This window comes from Leptidea sinapis, chromosome 31, assembly GCF_905404315.1.
Source record: "Leptidea sinapis chromosome 31, ilLepSina1.1, whole genome shotgun sequence".
NCBI classification, from domain to species: Eukaryota; Metazoa; Arthropoda; class Insecta; order Lepidoptera; family Pieridae; genus Leptidea; species Leptidea sinapis.
In genome coordinates, this window is record NC_066295.1 from 2,371,046 (window position 1) to 2,393,747 (window position 22,702).

The 22,702-nt window shown below is 32.9% G+C and overlaps 2 protein-coding genes across 2 annotated transcripts in view; both read left to right on the plus strand.

Annotated features, from left to right (window-relative positions):
• Positions 1-7,183, plus strand: part of LOC126974164 (bromodomain-containing protein homolog) — a 40,619-nt gene extending 33,436 nt beyond the window's left edge. Inside the window, exons 22-24 of the mRNA XM_050821598.1 lie at positions 875-983; positions 3,356-3,453; positions 4,120-7,183. Of these exons, the coding sequence (XP_050677555.1) occupies positions 875-983; positions 3,356-3,453; positions 4,120-4,450 (538 nt within the window). The 3' untranslated portion in view covers positions 4,451-7,183. The remainder of the gene's footprint in view (positions 1-874; positions 984-3,355; positions 3,454-4,119) is intronic.
• Positions 7,184-14,695: 7,512 nt separating this feature from the next.
• On the plus strand, positions 14,696-21,766 carry LOC126974225 (uncharacterized). Its single transcript, XM_050821686.1, has 3 exons — positions 14,696-15,218; positions 15,866-16,090; positions 18,982-21,766. Exons 1-3 carry the CDS (start codon positions 14,929-14,931, stop codon positions 19,130-19,132), a joined length of 666 nt encoding a protein of 221 aa, XP_050677643.1. The 5' UTR covers positions 14,696-14,928; the 3' UTR covers positions 19,133-21,766.
• The last annotated feature ends 936 nt before the right edge of the window (positions 21,767-22,702 follow it).

A 22,702-nucleotide genomic window follows, 5' to 3' on the forward strand; every position in this document is an offset into this window, starting at 1 on the left:
TATCTCTATCTGTAGATAGTATATTGGGAACGGCCGAAATATTTGTATTTTACAGTTTACACAAATAATTATAATAATAACTCACTCAATAAAATTTGGGCTCGACCTTAGCGCTCTGACTTATAAGACGGTAGACGGTCATGCCCTATATATAGGGTGCTACTAACTGTTAGTTGGCACTGCTGTAGGGCCAGTAGATGCATAAATCCATTCACACTGCATGTTAATAAACGTCTTATGAGAGTTTTACATCAACGTTCTAAAATGTATATTATTATTACTATAAATTTTAATTTTAAAATTGAGCAACATGAGGTAGAATACTCCATGACAGAATTATCTAGATACCACAAGTAGTGCCCGTTCACGAGCATCGTGCGTGGACCCTCGCCTCGCTTAGCCATATTCTAAGGAAGGAAACGACCCGCCCCATGCCACCGCCACAAGCAATATAATAAATATTTGATCATATATCCTTTATAAGACTTCCCACTTCCGGCACAACTCACAGGTTTTGTAATAGTCAATTTTTATAAAAAAAATATTACACATCTGAATAATGAAAATAATTGTATTGCTATATAATTTATGTTTTTAAAGTGATAACCCTCACTTCTAGGATTAATAAGCAAATATAATTTGAAACCATTTTTTTTTAATGATCGAACGAATTTTTTTTTGTAGATGAAGCCACAACCTGAGAGTTGAACAAAGCATACAAGATTTTATGACGATACGTCACTCGAACGGTTGGAAGAGCACTCGCACGGGTTCGAGTCCCGCATCATTCATAAAATTTTGTATTTACACGCTCATTATCAACGTTACGACTATCTTTATGAAAATTAATGTGTTGTTGAATTATTTGTTTCAGATCTAGTTGCAATGAAACGCAGGACTCGACACAAGATGGTAGCTCTGTGGACCGGCGCCGTATGCCACGCCGCGCTGCGCTCACTCCTGCGCACGCGCCGCTCGCTAAGGTCGATCACGTTATTATTAATTACTAGCTGACACAGCAAACGTTGTATTGCCATATAAAGTAATAAAAATAGATGCAACCGATTCTCAGACCTACCAAATATATCGTACTACAATTATTCTATTCGATTGCCATCTTGCAATCCTATAGCGGCTTTGTAGATGGAACAGAATATGATATAAAAATCGCGATACAAAAATAGTTTTAGATCGTAGAAGGGCGAAAATTTGAAGTTGTATGGTATTGTTCAATGCTGAATCATAATAAAATAAAAATAAAAAAATTGTCAAAATAATATATTTAGGGGTTACTTATCATTTAAGGGTATGAAAAAGAGATGTTGGCCGTTTCTCAGACCTACCCGATATTTACACAAAATTGCATACAAATCGGTTCAGCCGTTTCGGAGGAGATTGGACCGCGCGTTGACAGGCATCCTAATAACTTCATAGTGACGTCATGTCTGCGCGTACAGATAAATTACTTTCGAGAAGTTTTTGCACTTGTAGTAGTATTTGTATATTATAGATAGGTATTCTAAACTTGAAATTTAAATTTCCTTTTACATATGAATATGCCATATGAAGTACCTGGCTATAAAAATTAAAAAAATATATATAAAAGTATGACTCTCATTCTTATACTCTGTTTGATATAAATATTTTTTTTACCTTCGTGTCCTTTTGATGGTCTGTTTCAAGAAGTACATAGTGTTTAAATATACTATATACATATATAATATTATATAGTACATTTATTATTATATTATATTTATTATTTCCTTTAAAGTTACTTATTATATATTTTATTTTATGAAATGCTCACATAGTGCCTCTATTTATTTACGGTATGTGTGGATTGATGCATCTCCTATACTCAATAACTCTTGTGTTTATAAGTATTAATTTACTTTTTTTTCTTTTTTTGACTTACTCATGTAAGCCTTTCAGTTTTTGACTTTTGAGTATTTTTGTTGCGTCACTTTGCATATATTGTAATTGAAATGATTTGTAAAACAACTAAAATGTAAATCTTGACTTAAAAGAGTGGCAATGAGTTTCTTGCTACTTTTTCTCATTAGCTCAACCCTTTACGACGTAGCGGTAAATTCAATAAGAAACAATATTTATATATTTTTTTTGACATTCATAAGTGTCATTTTTGTGACCTACATGAATAAAGTGTTTTTGAATTTGAATATATAGATGGTAAAAGACGAACCTGAATAAAATCTATACACACCTAAATTATAATCCCCGTGCTGACAATAAGAGTATTGATAAAGACTATAAACCAGCTATAAAAAAAGAAATTAATTTTAAAATAATTCATTCTTACTCAAGATCATCTAATTAAACGATTAATCAATTCAAGTTTCCCAAAAAGAGTATAAAATATTTCATTTATTTAGATTTTAAGCCCAGAATTCGTCATGAGTGTACCAAGGACAATTCTTTTTTTTATCTTATTATTATTATTATCTTATATTATCTTAGATCATTAATACCTACGAATACTACTAGATACGATATATCTACGATAGATTGTGACAGCTGTGAAAACGTCGAAAAAATGAGTTTGATAGTTACCTAACCTATATTTTGAACAATGCTCGGACACTAACACCAAGTGACATACAAATCGCGCGTGTAAAACGTAGCTTGTATCACTAAATATGGCATACTTGGCGTCGATATATCGAGCGACGTTCTGTTCCGTGGTCACTTGGAAGAGAAGGCCAAACTGGCCTCTAAAAAGCTTGGTGTACTCAGTAAGGCGAAACAGTACTTCACTATCACCACTAGCACTAGCCACCGCCTGCAACTATTTAAACCGCAAATTCGGCCTCGCATGGAGTACTGTTCTCACCTCTGGGCGGATGCTCCCCAGTACCAGCTTCTTCCATTTGACCGCTTACAACGAAGAGCGGCTCGAATCATCGACGATCAGGTCATATCCGATCGGCTTGATTCTTTGGCATTGCGTAGAGATGTGGGTTCTCTCTGCATCTTCTACCGCATTTATCACGGGGAGTGCTCAGAGGAGCTGCTCGGATTGATTCCAGCGGCCGAATTCCACCACCGGACCGGTTTTGATAGAAATTTCTAGCCTCGCACAACCACTTTGTGGAATTACCGGCTGCTGTTTACCCAAACCGATGCGACTTAGGGACCTTCATGAAAAGAGCATACTCCCACCTTAAAGGCCGGCAAATCTCGTGACACCTGATGTAGTGGATGTCCATGGGCGGTTGCCTCACCTCTCCCCCATCCCGTGAGCCTCTTGCCCGTTTGTTATATAAAAAAAGCTAAAGTAATAAACCTGGCCTGTTTTCATCGGTTGTGTTTTATCTGAGTTAATAATGTTGTACAGGGTCGTGGAACACGTTCGACAACATTGAAGACTCCAGCGAAAACCACAGACAATAGCATGCAGTTGGAGCCACTACAACTGGTGTGGGCTAAGTGCAGGTCGGTTTATGGTTTATTTATTATTAGTTAATGACAATCACTCCTAAATATATAGACCACTATTTCGGCAAACTTCGGTTTGATTTTTATTTTGTTACAAGCCTGTGCCTGCGACTTCGTGGATTCCAAGGTCCCAGAGAGAAACTCTAAATCTATTAGCATAAATATAATATTATTTTGAATTTGAATTGAAAATCTTTAAAAGGCAATAGCATTATCAGATATCAGATTTTAATAAAATAAAACTCATGCTCCACTCTGTGCTTTTTTATAGGTGAATATTATATTCACCGATAAATTACGTAAATTATTAAGTAGATATAAGCAATGCATAATATTTATTTTATCAAAATTTATTGTTTTTATCTTAATGTTGTAATTAAATGATTATCCCCGTTTCGGAAACAAATTGCGGTCGGATAGACAAGAAACGCAAGAAGACGTAATAATCTTTCCCAGTATTCTTTTTTTTGTGTTCTTTTATAACATAAGTTATAGATCAAAGCAATTACAGGCTGTCTCAATGCATAGATATGCTACTGTTGAGTAATAAGATTTACTACTGCCTTTCTATAATAAAACTTTTCAATCTCCGAAATTTTATAAGTTAGTAGTAAATATTTATGTTAAATAAATATCTATATCAAGAATTATTGTTCTTTGCAGAGGTTATCCCTGGTATCCAGCATTGATTATTGATCCAAAAATGCCAAAGGGCTTTATCTACAATGGGGTACCTTTGCCAGTCCCCCCACAAGATGTCTTGAATCTCAAAAAGAACTTCTCACATGAGCCAGTGGTATACCTGGTTCTCTTCTTTGATGTGAAAAGAACGTGGCAATGGCTGCCACCGAACAAACTTGAATTGCTCGGCATAGAGAAAGAAATTGATGAAGGGAAATTGGTGGAATCCAGAAAACCAACAGATAGGAAAGCGGTGAAGAAAGCTTATGGTGATGCAATGCAGTTCAGGAAAGAAGTTGTTGGAGATAAATGACAAAGGCTTAGATATAGGCAGCGCAGACGGCCTAGAAAAAGAGTTTTCAATTTTGGAATGTTCTCTAGCATGAAGATCAAAACACCAGATAGTACGGAGAGCAGTGATTATTGAAGTGTCTCTGGAATTGTTGTGCCAAAGATCTGACCTTCATCAACAGAAGCACTGTTACCATGAACTTTAGCCAGTGTAAGTTTTAGGTAATATTTTCTTACTTTAGATCAAATTTTATTTGCACAGAATGCCATAAAAATCCGCCACAGTGGTGTCTTTTTGTAATGTGCAAGAATTATTATGTTTTAGTTTAAAGGGTGCCACAGCTAGTGAAATTATTGGGCTAATGGTTTTTAACATTGAAAGTCTGAAAATGACACAATTCCGTTGCACCCTCTCAATTTTCCGTTTTTACATGGACCCTTTGTACTGTACTGCTATTTAATTGGCCAGGGTGTTGCTTGTCTCGCCACAATTTTGTATAAAAACCTAACCTAACCTAAAAACAGTACAATTATGGTCCATCTGTAATGGAATCTTATAATTCTACTGATCTTGCTGACATGTTTTACATTTTTATTAATCAACCCGACATTTCAGGGGATTCCTTAAAATGATTACTTGCAAAGGCAAAGAAACGTCGGGTAAATAAATAATAAAACTGTAATTTTTACCAAACATCTGATCTGAAAGTTGAGTCATAATTACACGCGATGCAATCCTTTAAAAGTATTTCATTCAAAAGTGTATTACAAATGTGTGTTGAAGTTGACAATTCACTCACTCAACTGAGGCGAGCTGACACCTGGTATTGAATGTTCATTGGCCACATAACGATCACAAGATATATATGAAGAATGATTTAATAGTAATTAATTGTAATAACTTAAGGTAGGGACTCTGGTAATTAGCTCACTGCTAAAAATAAACCTAATTAAACACATCTCACCTTGTAAAGGTAATTGTAGCGATGAGGCATTGTTACTAACTCCAGTAGAATTTGGATTAAGATATTATGCATTAAAATACTCTATTCCCTATAGTAGTAATACTGTATTACATATTTCACAGTAAGAACACATGTTATGATTGTTCTAATATGGCAGTACCAAGACTATGAATTGTAAACATAAATGTTAAAAATATTTATTAATATGAATATTTGAGTTAATAATGGATAGAATCCAGAAGTAAAGTATTAATTGTATTAAATAAGTTTTAGAATAAAATAACAATAATGTGTGTGCTCTAAAAGTATAGGTAGGTTCGGGCGAGGTCTAAAAATGTTTATCAGTTGTTAAATTAGATTCTTTATCACATGTGTGCGCAGTAAGGTCTAAAATGCTATATCTTGGATCATATTATCTACCTAAACAAATCAATGATATAAAATATTGTCGACTTTGTGACATTGATATGTAACTGCAATTGTAAACCATAACAACATTCTAAGACCGCGATTGTAAATAAGGTATTATACTTGTGGTTTTGTTTTCATGCAAATGAAGTTTTTTAAACAATAATTGTTATTGGCTATAATACTAATAGACAGAATTAGAAATAGGTACATAGAATAGCACAATACAAATTTTATATTCTGAGTGCCACCCTATATACAAACCTTAATCAACATTTACTCCACCCATGCTTTTTAAATCCTCTATTAAAGATTCTAAAACTGTTAGCTTATTGCCAACATTAAAACACCCAATGTCCTAATAACCATTACATCATCCAGAAGAGTGTTGTAGTGAAATTCAGTACAACATCACAACACTCGTTTGGGTGTTGTAATGAAATTCAGTACAACATTACAACACTCGTTTTGGTGATGTAATGGTTACTAGGACTGGCTTTTTTAATGTTAGCTTACTGCTGTTTCAGAATCTTTTATAGATGATTCATATTATGGGTGTAGATAAAGTCTTGTATGCAACTGTTGATAATTAGGTGTTACTATTATTATCATGTGATACTATTATTACACTCTTCTCCTGTTGTGATGAACCCACATTCGTGTTTTAATACCCCTCATTACACAATAGTTGCATAAATAACTAATACTATCCAGGTAAATGTGTTTTTTTAGAATTGTTATTATTACAAAAACACCTTCACTGCATTATTGATGGATACGAATTTTAATTTAGTCATTGTTATTGACATGATTTACTTTTTAAATGATATTCATATGTTAGTGTATACATATAGGTTTAACTAGGTTAAAAAGGTTATATTTTCTTATACTCATAAGGCGGCTTTGTTACACATTTGCAGTTGTCTAATTAATTCTGATCTATTTCACTCCAAAAAGATATTATATTCACTTATAATAAAGCTGATTGTTTAAAAATTCAAAATGTATTTAAATATTAAATAGATTGTCCTATAAATAGTTTCACAAAGCATAGCTACTAAAAATTTATTCAAGCCAATATTATTTATAGCAACATTGTAAGTCTTTTAAGCTTATTCAAATTAATGTCGTCTTGCTACTGTTGTCTCTACAATACACATTGACAAGAGTTAGAGTCGATTCATTCATTGCTAATTTATATTATGATATCTGAATGCATAATTGATAATTCTCAATGTTTAATGTATAATAGTTTAAGTTTTATACTGAATATTAGAAGGTAGAATAGTAGTTAGGTAGTACTATTTTATATATTTATTGTAACCTTAAATATGTTTGTTAAACTTGTGTGCTTGTCTGAAAATAAACTAGTGAAATTTTAATGAGTTTTTCGGTTTTTCTGTCCACTGCTGGACAAAGGCCTCTCCCTAATGATCTCCACGACTATCACTTTGGTTTTTCTGTATATTATTATATTAGTCACTCATTTGTCTCAAAAGACCACTTGTCTCAAATACGGGTAATGAGGGATCACCTTTAAACAAGTGGAGGTGACTCAGCCTAATCTATAAGATAAGTAAGAGGCGAACCAATAAGCCGCACACAGTGTCCAATGCCTTTGAGAAGTCTGTGTAGACAGAATGACTAGGTTTGTATTGGAAGATCTTGCTTTTAACAAAACCATGCTGTTCTAAAATAAGTGATTGTTTAAAATAGTTTACTATGTATGGACATTTAACACCTTGATTTGTTTTGCAAACACGGGTCGGTACTTCGATACCTTTGATTACCATTATTGTGTATTAAGACAACTTCAGGAGTCTTCCAAACTGATGGGAAAACACCTGTTGCAATGGATATATTATATACTTGCAATGCCTCGCGGTTTCACTTGTGTAGATACCGATCTCGTGGTAGTGGCAAGTCCATTAAGTCGGACTATAGATTTATTTTTGTTAACATTAAAGTTTTATTTCCCTTAGTTCATATTTTATTATTGCATTATATTTTTTAGATTGACATTTTTTAATTCGTTGTATGTTTTGAAGCGAATTACCGATTTAATAATTTAAAAAGTATTTTATGCGATAAAGATTCATACATAGGTATGAATAATATGGTTTGATTATTGTCGGCACTTTTATCAACTTATATTTCTAAAAAAGTAGTTATAGTTGCATATAGTACTTGGACATATGGTATCGCGGTCTTTTTTGATAAGTTCTATAATACTGTAGAACATTTTTTTTTGTTCTATCATCAAGTTTCCGCAGCGCACGCGATGACAGATTTATTGATTAATTTTTTCACACCTTGGGTTACTTATACTATTTTTATTTAAAATCTCTATTTTTTTTGAAAATGTAAAAGCCTATGTCACTTAGTGAAGATTCAGCTTTCTAATGGTGAAAGAATTTAGAAGATATGAGGGAGAGAAATTAAAGATAAAAGTTACACATTGATCACCTATTTATTGCATATATTAAAACTATAATAACAATTTTCTATTAATAATGTTTATCCCACTGAAAAACTTTACCAGGTGTTGGTGTCACACTCGCTGGTGTTTTTGCCTCCCTGAAAAAAAAATTTTTAGTTAATATCCATCGAGGAACAGAACCACCTGGAAACTTCTTTCTTCCTTCTTCAACAAAATTGCAGAAGTAATATTTCCAAGTTGATATGACATAAGTCCTTTCTAAAAAGATTGCAGTGCCACCTATGATTACTTGTCAATATAATAGAAGGAATGACGATCGACAACCAGTAAACGGTCTCCCCTCTTAATCACGTGCCTTCGTTGAACCAAGCCCACACAAACTACCGTTAGCCATCATTCCCTAATTGGTTAGACCACAACTATGTGGCAGGAGACCATGAGCATCGGTGATTATTTATCAACTATGAAGTGCCTGCATGCTTGTTTGTTCTATTTTAAAAAAAGCTCCATAAAATCGTTATAAACAGTGCCTTGAAGAAGCTAAGTATAAAGTATTACTCTAGTTAAAAATACGAATTGTGACGTTAGACACAATTATGGTGCTATGGTTTGTCATGTCTATGACAAACTTGCTAGATATGGCTCTAACACTACCTATGTAACACACCACACACGATCATTAGGAAAGTTCTTCTCCAGTAAACACAGGCTTGTTAAAGAGACCATAACTCTCCATTTCATAATGCAAAAGTTTTGCTTTGGTTTTTCGCCACCTTTGGCAAAAGGGTCCTAGTATACTGACACTAGGAATTTACAGCTTCTTTTTCTGGAAAAGAAAATTCTGCTAAATTGTTCTTTCTCGCCTGCTATACAAACCTCATGATAGCTAATCGTTTTACATTCATAGATATCAAATATGACTAAAGGCTTTGTTGGCGTGGGATTGTCACGCCATCTGACAACAGCAGCACTAACGGGCCAGGGTAAGTACCACGATTAGTGTCGAGAACCGAGATGTGGATAGCCAAATGCTGACTACAGATCCTGACGATTACCAAATCTCGTCGACGACCGCGACGTTAGGAACCATTTTATGGACAGAAAAAAGTGCCTACCAGACGCAGCCAGTTAGCTGATTGGGATATGATGCGTTCCTTTGCGTCTTCTCTTGGTACAGCTACAGAATTTGCATCTCTTCAAACGATCTTAACGCTTGTGCCATTGCAATTTCCTGGTTTAATGAGTCAGTTGCATGCAGCATCTAACTACAAAAACGGGCGTATCAAAAGGATTGGGGAGCCGAGAAGTGCAAAGTTCTGAAGACTACAACCATGACTGATAATATAAGCGCCGAATCGCCCTAGTAAAATCGGCGAGCAGCTGTGTGGATGGTTTTATGACCAGGTGCTGAGTCTTTCTGGATTCTGGAAGGACTACATGGGGCACACTAAAAGTTTTGCACTTCTAGCTAATCAAAACTATTTGAATTTTCAATGTTATATTTTTTGTAACGTTGCAACCTTCTTAGTAATAAAAAAAACAATTGGCGGGAAATAATTTGTCAATTGTTTTTATCACACATCAAAGTTCTACGTAGGTACGCAACGAAAATGGAATTAAGTCGAAAAGATTTTAGAGCGATGATTTTATATCATTTTATCATATCGTCTTCAAAATGCTTTTGGGAGAGAAGCACCTTGCTTGAGCGATGAGGCTGATGATGAGGCGATGGCTTGCTGAATTTGAGAGCTTGCTCTCTTTCATTCAAATTTTCTTTACATTACGAATTTGGTGCAGGACGACCTCCAACTGCCGTCAACGAAAATAATGTAGCTACTGTTAAGCTAAGTTAATTGAAGAAAACCCGCGGATTAGCTATTAGACAATTCGAAGACTATTGGGGATTGGTATGAGCCAAATTCAGAAAATTTTACACGAAGAATTGAAAGTTCGGAAGCTTTGCTGTCGTTGGATCCCTCATGAACTGACAGCGGAGCAGAAGCGATCTCGCGCGGAATGGTGCTCACAGATGCTAATGATGTACGACCACTGACATTCTAATGCTGTTTATGACATTGTCACAGGAGACGAAACGTGGATTTATTGTTTTGAACCCGAAAAAAAACAGCAATCTTGTGAATGGGTGTTTGAAAATGAGAACAGGCCAACAAGTGAGGCAGGCGAGAAACGTTGGTAAAAAAATGATCGCATTTTTTTTCTCAGCTACGACCCGTAGCCATCTGCACAATTCCACCCGTAAGATCAAAAGGGTGTTAATGCCGAGTGGTAATCTACCATTTGTTTACCCAGGCTGTTTTAAAATAGTGCGCGAAAGACGACAAAAAAGCCGCGTTCTCCTACATCATGACAACGCTTCTTCACACACGGCCAACAAAACTAAGTCATTTTTAGCTTCCGAAAAAGTACAAAGAGGCAGTGATAGCGTTCAATCAACATGTAGAAAACATGCTATTATATCTGTGGTTTGTAAAAAATGTGTAAAATGTAAAGGAGAGTATTTTGAAAAGCAATAAACATAATATTTTGGTAATAACATGTTGTTTTTTTAAGATACGCAAAAACATTTAGTGTGACCTACAAATTCTGTGGAACAAGGTGTTATTAAGAGGACTTCCTCAAGAATGGCACTTGCCTATTAAGGACAAATACATAATTAGTCTGGCCACAAAATTTTCGACTAAGTGGATGAAGAATTAAAGAAATTGTTCTTGAAACCTACATTGTGTAATGTTATGAAAAAAAATTCTGTTCTAATGGTTACCCCACTCCATTATAATATCAGAAGAGAAGAGAAAATCTTATGAATATCTATACATTTAAGTACAAACAATGAGAGGTTCCTAATTCAAACATAACATTATTGTTTTTTTTTATTCTAACAGTATATTTAAGGGCCTAAGCCTTAACTAAGTATACAAGTCCCAGATTCATGGATGTTAGGACTTGTCCATCAGATCCCACTAACTGCAGGCCTGTTGCTATAACCAAAGCAGAGTGCTAATTACTTGCTTTCTATAATAAATTATTTTAACTTGTTGTTGGTAATGATCCCTTAACCTGATTATATATTGTTTTCTATACATTTCTTATTAATTTTCAAAATGTTATCTAGATACTTGGTTATATTTTATTAGCCTATTTTTACAGATGAGAAAAATCAAGACAGATATGATGGTATTTTTCAAATAACTTTAAATTAGTAGATAAAATAAAAAAACATCACTTTAATACAAAATGTTATCATTGACTAGTTACATAGTAATTTTCTCTAGTATTATGTTTTTATTATATCTAGTATGTGGTCAAGCTAAACTGATTATTTTATAATTTCAAACTGAACATACATTTTTTCACAGATTTATCTGGACTGTCACTCAAATCCAAGTAACTGCAGGCCTGTCTCATTCCCTGTGTAGACAGGCCTACATATTGAAATTGTAAGTATGTGTGATCATGACAATGTGGCTATCCAGAATGGATATTGCTGAGACCCCAAGCCAGGAGCTTGAAGTTGAAGTATGTACTATGTATCACTGGCCTTTGCAATAACAGTATAGTGCCATAATAATACAAGATTTGCAACTTAGTTTAAGTTAGACTTACGTTTTGTCAGCTCCATCAGTTAGAAGTTTAGCAGATATATCAAGAGGCGGAGCAACTTCCCTTCGGGCATCACGCGTATAATAGTAATTGTGGGCATGCCTGAAATATAGGTAAAACTGGTATCTTACACCAATTTACTATAAAAACTTTTTAAATTTAAATTCCAATCTAAAAAGATAATTGATTATACATAATACTATAAATGTTCTAATTTTTAATATAAGAACAAAAAATAGAAAATTGCCTAACAAAAGTAATAACGTTAACTTACTTGTGTGATGGTCCATCAGGAATTTCAGGTGGTGGCTGCGTTCTGGATGCCACGAAGGGTTCAAATCGCAATGGGTTGGTCAATTTTCTCTGATAATGGGAACATTGAACATTTTATTAATAGACATTCAAAATAAAAGTTACATAATGTACATTTTTATAACAATAAAACTTAATTACCCCAAGCAAAAAATTACGAAAAGCCTGCATAAATGGCGATAAATCACGAGGTTGAACTTTAGGAGGCATTTTGAGCTTTACAAAATTTAAATAGTTCTAATTATTTATATTAACAAATTTTATACTCCAAGAACCAAGAACCAACAAGTTGATTAAAAATAATAATTGTTATTTATTTCGAATTGTCAAATGACAAAAGTCTTATGTCAGTAACAGCTGTACAGAGGAGCGTTCAAAACAAGGTCGAATAGTCCGTAATTTTATCTATGCTTTTCATACAGAGCACGTAGAGTCGGGCCAGCGAGTCGTGACAGCTGAAATAAGCGGGAAATATAGCTAATAAGAAAATAGGCTCACGACACTGTAAATTATGTGGAAAATTGTTTTAATATTTTAATTATTTTAGAGTTTTGTTCTCTAGTAATATACGCATACAGTCCGTTATTGACAATGTAAACAAAAGAAAAGGGAATAACAATTATAATTTAATTTAAAAATAAAATTTTTAATTATAATACAAGTAATAATTATTATTTTGTGAATATTCACTTATTCGGTTTCATAATCAAAATCAGATTCCGAATATTCAATTCCAGAAAATGAATAACAAACCTGGATAATAAACGCTTCCAAAGCAGTATCTGATATCCTATCCCTCTCTTTAAAATTATTTTCTAAATTTATTGCGTGATCTGTACACTTTTTCCACTCTTCTGCAAAACAGCATTTATGAACGATACGGGACTCGAATCTGCGACCTCTCGCGTTCCGTGCAAGCGCTCTTCTACTGAGCTTTTATTAACGTAACAACGTGATGTAAAAATTTTGTTTTCAAATTGAATAGGTGCAATTACTCCCAGAAGTGAGGGTTTAAGTTAAAAACTTCAAAAAATAACAAATATATCCAATATTCGGTGAGTTGCTATTGTTATTACACAATTATTTTATGTGATCATATTATATAATTATAATAGTATGATACATAGTATTTCATAATATAAATTAAACTTGAAATAGGGTTAATTCAAATCGAATAACGACTTTGAACTGTCGACTTTACTGTTTATTTTATTTGGAATATCTTGAAATATGTAATCTTTACCTGCAACATTATCGTACAATATTAAAGTTCGGCAGTTATTTTGTCCAAATATAGCAGAGTTATATTTTATATCATACGCAAGCGATCTCGCACTTCAAGCGTTTCTGAACTACTTATTGTACCTACTATACTTAGAATATTTATTCTACAGAAGTAGCGTCGGTAACTTAATTATAAACAGAAAGGACAAGCGATATACAACTTAGGCTGAGATAGAACGGGACAAAGCCTCTTGCAAAATAAGTGCTTTATTGTTGCCTACTTTATTTTTTAAGTGAAACTTCTTTAGAATCGTTTTGTATCGTGCAGGTTTAACGCACGGCCGTGAATAAGTAAAAAATCTACCCTCCTAACGTTGTATCGTGCAGGTTTAGCACGCGGCTGCGAAAAAGTAGAACATCTTCCGCACTGGCGATGTATCGTGCAGGTTAAGCGCGTGGCCGCGAGTAAGTAGAATTTCTAATATTGATATAAACAATTGGTTTAGGGAACAGATTAGGATAATTGATACAAACGAGATTTAAAAATTAGTTTTCCAAAGAAGTTTCACTTCTGACATATGTACTTTGTACGCACGCCATTTTTTTTTACTGTTGCATCACATAGTGATCCTTTCTCATTTTAATTCTTAGTTATTAAGGATTCTTGCTGTCTTTAAGTAGGTACAGATAACGCGAGAGTTAAATGCATAGTTCAGGAATACGATATATTGCTGAACGCCGTGCTTTGACCTAATTATAATGTATGACCATCATCATGAGTGTGTCGATATATTTTAACAATGCTTTAAGTTTACCATTTAAATTTTTAGACTAAGTTAATATTATTTTATTAATAATTCATCATTTTAACTAACCCTTGAAGATTATCCTTTCCAATAAAAAAAATCATCAAAATCGGTTGGCGTGATATTGAATTATTTGTCTGTTAACTATGTGCGCGACCAATGGCGTACACAGTTTATGCAAATCTAGTATAAATAAATAATTATCAGTTCATTTCTTTTCTTTTCATTATTGTTTTTAACTCATTCTCATTCACTCTCATTCCCTGTCATAATTGTGTCGTAATATTTCAGTTTGGGGTAATTTTAGTCAATGTAATAATATGACAACACCTACTCCTGCCAAAACTATTGCTATCTAAAAGGGGCACTTGGAGACTGCTTCCACTACTACTGCTACGATATAACAATATTATATTCTTTGGTCGACTCGTCCAATAAATTTTTACCCATAGATTCCAGAAAATTCTCGGTTCTTGACAGTCAACATTTCGACAAGCGACACCGACAGTAGAGAAATAGAAAAGTTGAAACCGAGTCGAAGGTCGACCACGCAACGCAATTGGTTTATACATTACAATAACATAGCAGCTAAGATTATTATTGTTGTTGTTGAAGATATAACATCTTCAATATTTCATTTCGAGAATTCGGAGAAGTTTGTAATACGGCTTGAAGGTGTACTTTCTCTCAAGTGCTAGGCCATATTTTTTGATGATACAATAAAATGGATGTATACGGATACCGAGCATATCAGCATAATCAGTCAGATGAACTTGCAAAACAAATGTTTGTTCCACAACCTATAAATGTGATGTCTTTTCCAAATACAGCTAATCGTGATATCCCAGAACCCCACACTATGCCAGCTCCGTCAGGAATACCATGGAATACACAAGATTTATCCTGGAGTATGCAATCGCCACCTAATCTTGTTCAATTCACAGGTGAAATGCCTTTTGAACAGAAACCAAATTTTCATTGTAAGAGAAAAAGTAATGACATGGAACCAGTAATGTAAGTACTATGATTTATATAGAATTAACTGCTGCCCGCGATGTTGTTAGCGTAGACGCTTTAAAGCAGCATAATATGTCTGTATCTAATAGTAATATGTAGCCTACAGGTTGTCCTGAACTCTTGTTCATTCAAAATTAGAATTTATTCAGAAGTTTTTGTTTTTTGCCAGGATGTTGTATGTAGTATATACAGAACAAACAGACAAAAATTATTTAAAGTACCTTTTTTATATTTGGTTTAAAAAAAGATTAGACCACTCTGCAAGTATTCTTTTTCCAAATATTGTACAGTATTTACTTTGTTATATTTTTTTTTATTTAGAGACTAAATGTATCCTGGAGTGAATTTTATTGAAACTATTTTTGTTAAATTTATGTAAGCTTATAAAATCATAGTGTTTACAAAAATAAGTGCACAAAAGTAAGTACTTAATGGATGCTATGGGGCTATAGAGAGTTGTGATATGCAGGGAACTTTACGCCAAATCTCTTCCTCCTCAATCTACTCTTTAATATTATAATAACCCCATGCCCTTAACACATACATTACATATATCTTGAATGTTTTGTCAGGCATATACATCTATATATTATATAAATTACCCATTATTTGGAAGAGTTCTTATGAGACTAACATCATTACAGCCCACCAAAGCAACTGATAACAGAGGAGAAAATGGCTGAACACTTAAGTAGTCTTCACATTTCATCAAGCTATACACAACACTCACTTGCCAGTGAAGATGTGATGGAAGTATCATTTGAGCAACCTTCAATCAGTGACAGGCTGAAGGGGCACACTATTGTGCTCTCGGAGGATATTAAAAAAATTAAAGAAGAACCACTGTTACCCCCCTCACTCATTGATACGTAAGTGTGGTGATCTTATTATTAAATTAAATATATACATGTTAATATATAATAAGGGTCACTATGTATATTTGCTATATCATTAAAACAGACAATAAACTATTGATGTGATAGTAGAAATATAATAATTACAAACTTGCTAAAAATTAGAATTATCTACATCAGGTAGATTTTCAGGGGACCAAAGGCTTTTGCAGTTTGCTCTCATCCTGGAGGAGCTGATCCGATCTGCCTGCCACATATAGCTTTCAATTTTCCCAATTATCATAATGATATTATGATTAGTGTTTCTAATGAAAATGTAATGAATATCTATTTTGATCATCTATCAGGTAATCTGGGATAAACAGTGATTTACCTTTATATCATACTCTAATAGTATAGAATTTAAAATATATCTTACACTGAAACAACTAACAACATTCTTGATTATCATTTTCATTGCTATTATTTTGGTATCAAACATATCATCTTCAGCAAATCTCATTTACATTTATACTTGTCTAAAGCTTTAGATTTGCGCGAAGTTAGAGGAAGGGTCAAAGGAAGATACTAAGTACGGAATTGAATGAATTTAATTGTAATTAAAATAATTTTAATTATTAAAAAAAATTGAAGAGAATTATTAAAGGATATTTTTTTTAAATAATCTATACTAATATTATAAAGCTGCAGTGTTTGTTTGTTTGTTTGAACACGCTAATCTCTGGTACTACTGGTCCGATTTGAATGATTCTTTCAGTGTTGGGTAGTCCATTTATCGAGGAAGGCTATAGGCTATGTTTTTTTTTTTTTCAAAATTAGGGTTCCGTAGTAAAATTGCTATTTTGTAACACAAGGTGTAAAATCGAAAACTTATTTTTGTGTGCGCTGCAAAAACTATTGACAATAGAACAAAATGATGTACAGGCTATAATATAGGCAATATTTTATTACTTATAAAACTATCGCGTGAATTATACTGTAAATGGCAAAACAACGTTTGCCGGGTCAGCTAGTAAAGAATAAAATCTCAGATGATGAATATTAAATTAAAATTCATCATGATTTCTTTGTAAATAGTAAAAATAAACTAACCTCAATTTACATATTTTATACAATATAATTGTAAGTTAATTATTATAGATTTACATTGTATTTTTAAATTAAAAATTTTCATGGTGAGAATCTAAGAAATATTATTATTTTATATTTTATGAAAATAATTTATTTAATTCTCCAATGATGAACTGTTAATTATAATTCCATGTGTTCTTTGTCAAAATTATAAATTATTTACTATTTTTATTTTTTGAAATTACACTTTAGAAAAGAGGATATTAGAATTATTTTTATTTTATAGTTTATGAAATACCTTTAGTATTTTAAATTCTAGAATGACGAGTGGCAAATTAAAATGCCCCATGTTATTTGTAAATACTAAAACTTCAAACAAAATTAATATATATATAACACTGACCCGACAGACATTGTTCTGTACATAATAAACAAATACTGTTTTATAGGAATTTGCCAATAATATTTCAATGCATCACGAATTATTTCATAAAAAATGCTCCCTGTTGTTATAGTGAAATTGTTTCACAGCGGAACTGTCAAGCCGTGCGTCACTAAATTTTCTCATAGAAAATGTGTCCATACAAAACAAATATTGAAAATTAAAATAATTATGGGTCCCAAATCGAAATAAAAACTATCCTATCTCTCAAGTTGGACCAAACTGCAATCCATGAAGTTATCTCCATTAAAATCCGTTCATTTGTTTAGGAGTCCATCGCGGACAAACAACGTGTCACGTAATTTATATATATTAAATTAACAAGATAACAAATACATTACTTACTATGAAGAAGTGCTTAGTATTATAAGATTTACAAATTTATCACAAAGTATACATATTATTTGTTTACATCCTAATGATAATGTAAATAATAATATAATATTGACACACTTTTTTACACAAATTATCTTGCCCCAAATTAAGCATATATAGCCTGTGTTATGGGTTACAAGACAACGATATATTTAATACAATATACTTAAATACATACATAAATACATATAAACATACATAAATACATTTAAACATCCATGACTCGGAAACAAACATCCATATCATATAAATGTTTGCACCTACCGGGATTCGAACCCGGGACCTCTAGCTTAGTAGGTAGGATCGCTTACCGCTAACCACACAGCTATACAGGTTGACATAAATATAATAAATAAAGACCTGTGTTTGATGTAGTACAAGACATTATTGGACAGAATTGCCACCCTCAGTTCTAATATTTAACTACTAAACAAATACATAAACCGATAGCATATATTTTTTTCTTGATCTCCCTTTCTCTCTCACTGTCTTCCTACTCTCGCTCCATGTTCTATGTGCTTCAAGATATATTTGCCTTTTCTCACTCTCTCTCTCAATTGTCTCCCTTGGTGTCTCCCTCTCCTTGAACAAAAACGTCTCACATTTTCGTTTCAGTAATATTATTTTTATGGGTTTCATCTGTAAAAATTGTACCCACATTGCTCAAAGAAGTTTCACTTGAAAAATATCTATAAATAAATTTAAATGTTTTATAAAAAAATGGCTCTGTCGTAAATCCTATTATCTAAATGATCCGACAGCCTGGGACTAGATTGTGATTGTTTTATAGCGATAGCAATGACTGTACAATATTGTATATTTTTATTTGATATATTATAGAGCGCAAAAAAAGAATGCCCGGAGAGTTTCTTGCGCCGTTTGTTCTCTCTCAGAGCGCCATTTGTTTTTGTGGAATCAATTTTGAGAAAATAATTGCCTTTTATTGCAAGGGTTAATGGATTATTGCTAGTGGGAGCTCCAGTATAGACAAAGTTTTGATGATTTTGTTTCTTTTCAGTATACCCAACCCGCAAATGTCACTAGTGGTGTGGAAACCTATAGAAGAGATAATAAAGATAAAACCAGAGGATATGAAGGAAGAAGAAACAATGAGAAAAAATGGTGTTCTTGTTGCAGTAGACGCAAATGGAATGGAAATTGAAATGTGATATTGTCTATCATTACATTAAGTGTTTATAAATGTTTGTTTTTATATGTTATATTATTGAGAACTGATTATAACTAAGCATTATTATTAATAAGATCACTGCCCTAATACAAGTAAGTCGTAATCTTCACTAACAAAACTTTATTTAAATACAATAACTGTGCTTCAATTAGAATAGTTTATTTCTGTACTCTTTGTGATATATTATTGGATACTATATTTGAAGTGTCTGTACTTTTAAAATAACACCTTTTTTGAAATGTTTGTATTGTGGTACTGAGTATAATAATTCTTTTAGAATTCTGTGTCTAACTGTTTGTCCTGGCTATTTGAATGGACTCATAATAGCTCATGTTATTAGGAGTAACTTAGGCTCTATTTTTATTTTAGAAAAAAATTATGTTCACGTTAAAATGAACACCAATGAAATTAAGGCTATGGTCTCCTATTTTATGCCGTACGCGGCGTCTGGCGTTAGCGTCAACGTTCAATTCCGTGGCATCCATCGTCTAGACCATAGTTTCTCAACCTTATTTTGCTCACCGCCCACTTTGAGAATATGTTTTTTTTAGAGTATTTTCGTGTATTTTTTTGCCTTTTTAGACTATATTTTTTAATCTACCCACGCCCCATCTGCGCCATCTCAGTGACCCCTAATTTTCTCTGGGTCTTCTACTGCCCCACCGAATGTCTCAAACGCACACAAGGGGGCGTTATCGCCCATGTTGAGAACATATGGTCTAGACTCTAGACGCAACGCACAGCGTCGGCGGTTAATATGACTGGCGTGACGCAGGAGGCTCAGTGGCTACTCGCGAGCGGTCACGTGCGGTAGTGTTTTCATTGATGCTTATAAATATTGTTTTTATGATTCTTGTCACATCATTATAAGATTTTACTGATTCAATCAACAACTCGTCTTTCACTTCATCAAATCTCATCGTTTTGTGTGACGCGATCGACGACCTTCACGCTGCAACGGTTCAATATTACTAGAGACGCGGCGCACGGTGTTCGAAATGCCGCGGACGGCGTCAACACGCTAGTGTCAACGTGTGAAAGAGACCACAACAGTACATTTATATAGTAAGCATTGTGAAGTAGCGTACGGCGTAACGAGACGTCGCTTACGGCGTAAAATAGGAGATCATAGCCTAAGAATAAAACCTGATCTACAGAATGTTATTTTAACAGTACTATGAATCATGTGCTTCCATTTGTTATAAAGTTCAGTTTATTGCAATTTGTAAGAAGCCAAATAGGCCCATAGTTAAATATCTATAAGATTCAGTAACCTCTTTGTATAGAAAAGAGTTGGCATGAATAATAAAGCTTAATTGGATTTGGTATTGTTAAACAAAAGGTCCCAATATAATAAAAAACATCTATGTATATCTACAGCTAAGGTTTTTAGTATACAGGGTGGCTGAGAAGTTGACATCCAAAGCTAAAATTTGAAAGCCTCATGGTGATGAGTATCCGAATCACACCTATGTATGTTCTACGATTTTGCGTAGTTTAGGAGATAATTATTTTTTCCCCGTTTATCCGCTTATTCACTTTTTTTTTCAAAATTGTTTGAACAGTTTTAGTTAATTTTATTGTTGATAATTATTAACTACAGTTGCAATAACCACATAAGAAACTATGAATAGTTTAGACAACGCGGAACTAGTTTAGAATTGAGTCGTAAGTTCAAAATAACAAAAAAAGGTATCAAATATATAAAGATAGGTTCAAGGTATCAAAAAAAAAAAAAAATGGGGAGCCTATGGCCTCTAACTATTTTTAAAAACTTCCCAGAACATTGACCAATAAAATGAGCCAAACTCAAATTTTAGCTTTGGACGTCAACTTCTCGGCCACCCAGAATAATGATGTATAGCCCAACTGAGCAACCAGCTTTTTTAAACAGACAGACACTTATAACTAATAAAGATTTTTATGAATCATGATATAAAACCAACAAAAAAAAAATATTAGGCTTATGTGTCTACAAAAATCTTTAAATTAAAACAAATTTTAAACAAATTAGTCTTCTATGTTAGATATTATGCACAATAATAAGTATATGCACACCAAGTCAGATGGCGTGGTTTTATATGACAGAGTCCTGGTTAGAGTTGTTAAAATTAGATTTCATAAACTTAAGTACATAATTATATGATTCACACATTAACTGCTAAAACACAACATATGTGTTTATACCTACAATACAACTGTGCTGTATAAAGAGTCATAATTATATGATTCACACATTAACTGCTAAAACACAACATAATATGTGTTTATATTACAATACAACTGTGCTGTATAAAGAGTCATAATTATATGATTCACACATTAACTGCTAAAACACAACATATGTGTTTATACCTACAATACAACTGTGCTGTATAAAGAGTCTGAATGCATATTATAGTGTGATTGTCGCAGCACACTATTGTAAACCTTTTAACGGTAAGCAGTGAAAGTATAGTATGGTGTTAAATGTAGCTTGGTAGTATGTACTGGAAACATTGAGTTAAAATCCAATCAAAATAAAAATAATTATTAAAAGTTTAAGAAAATTAATATTGTATGCATGTTTATTTGATTGTTTTCTTGACTTAAGAAATAAATAATTACAAATCTCTTTGTTTCTTTATTTTGTTAACCTATTTTCTAAATAGAGAAGTATAACTTTGTCTTTATCTACAGTTATTATATTTTTGATATTAAAAGCCGCATAAATTCTCGTACAAAACACCAGAAAAATCAGAGGGGTTGGAGCGTTGTTAGTGTCAAAGTTTATGCGCTTTTTTTTAGAAGGTGAAAAGTTGGTATATTTATTTTTGTACTAACAAAAAAAAAATAAAATCAGTAGGAGAATCAATAAAATTATGATTATTTAACCCCGTCCCTCCGCCCGGTGGATAAAGGAACCTCGTCATATTAGGTATTGACATCAGCAAGTATATATATTTCTTTTAAACGACTTCAAAAAGGAGGAGGTTATAAATTATGTCGATTTTTTTTTATGTATGTACAGTTTAGTTCGATGCAGAATAGATGCCATTTGGTCCCATAAAAATTTTAGATGGTTTGGCTTAGTAGTTTTAATTTTTTGAAAATTTTTGTATATCGATGATATAATATGTACGGCTTTTTTAGGAGTTTTCATTCAGGTTGATTACATATTTTAATTATAAACTGACACTAAAAAATTAAAAAAAAACCGACTTGACAAACTGAAAAGTATCAAATAACTAAAAAAAATAATTTAATACACCTTTACCTTTAATATGAATAAAATACTATTATAATTATTTGTATGTGGTACCTATTGATAGCTTTGAAGTCGGTGCCAAGTGTGTAGTAAGTACCTACACTCGCCAGGCGTGACGTGATTTTTGAAGTCGATTTTTTTAAACGTAACCGTATTTTTCATTAGTGATTTTGAAGTGAACTCTCCCATAGATTAATAATATTTAACAGAGCAATGGATATGTCAATCAATAGCCAACACTACAATGCTGGGGAACACGAAATTATCGTTATTTTTACAAAAGTGTCTTAAGAAAGTCCACCT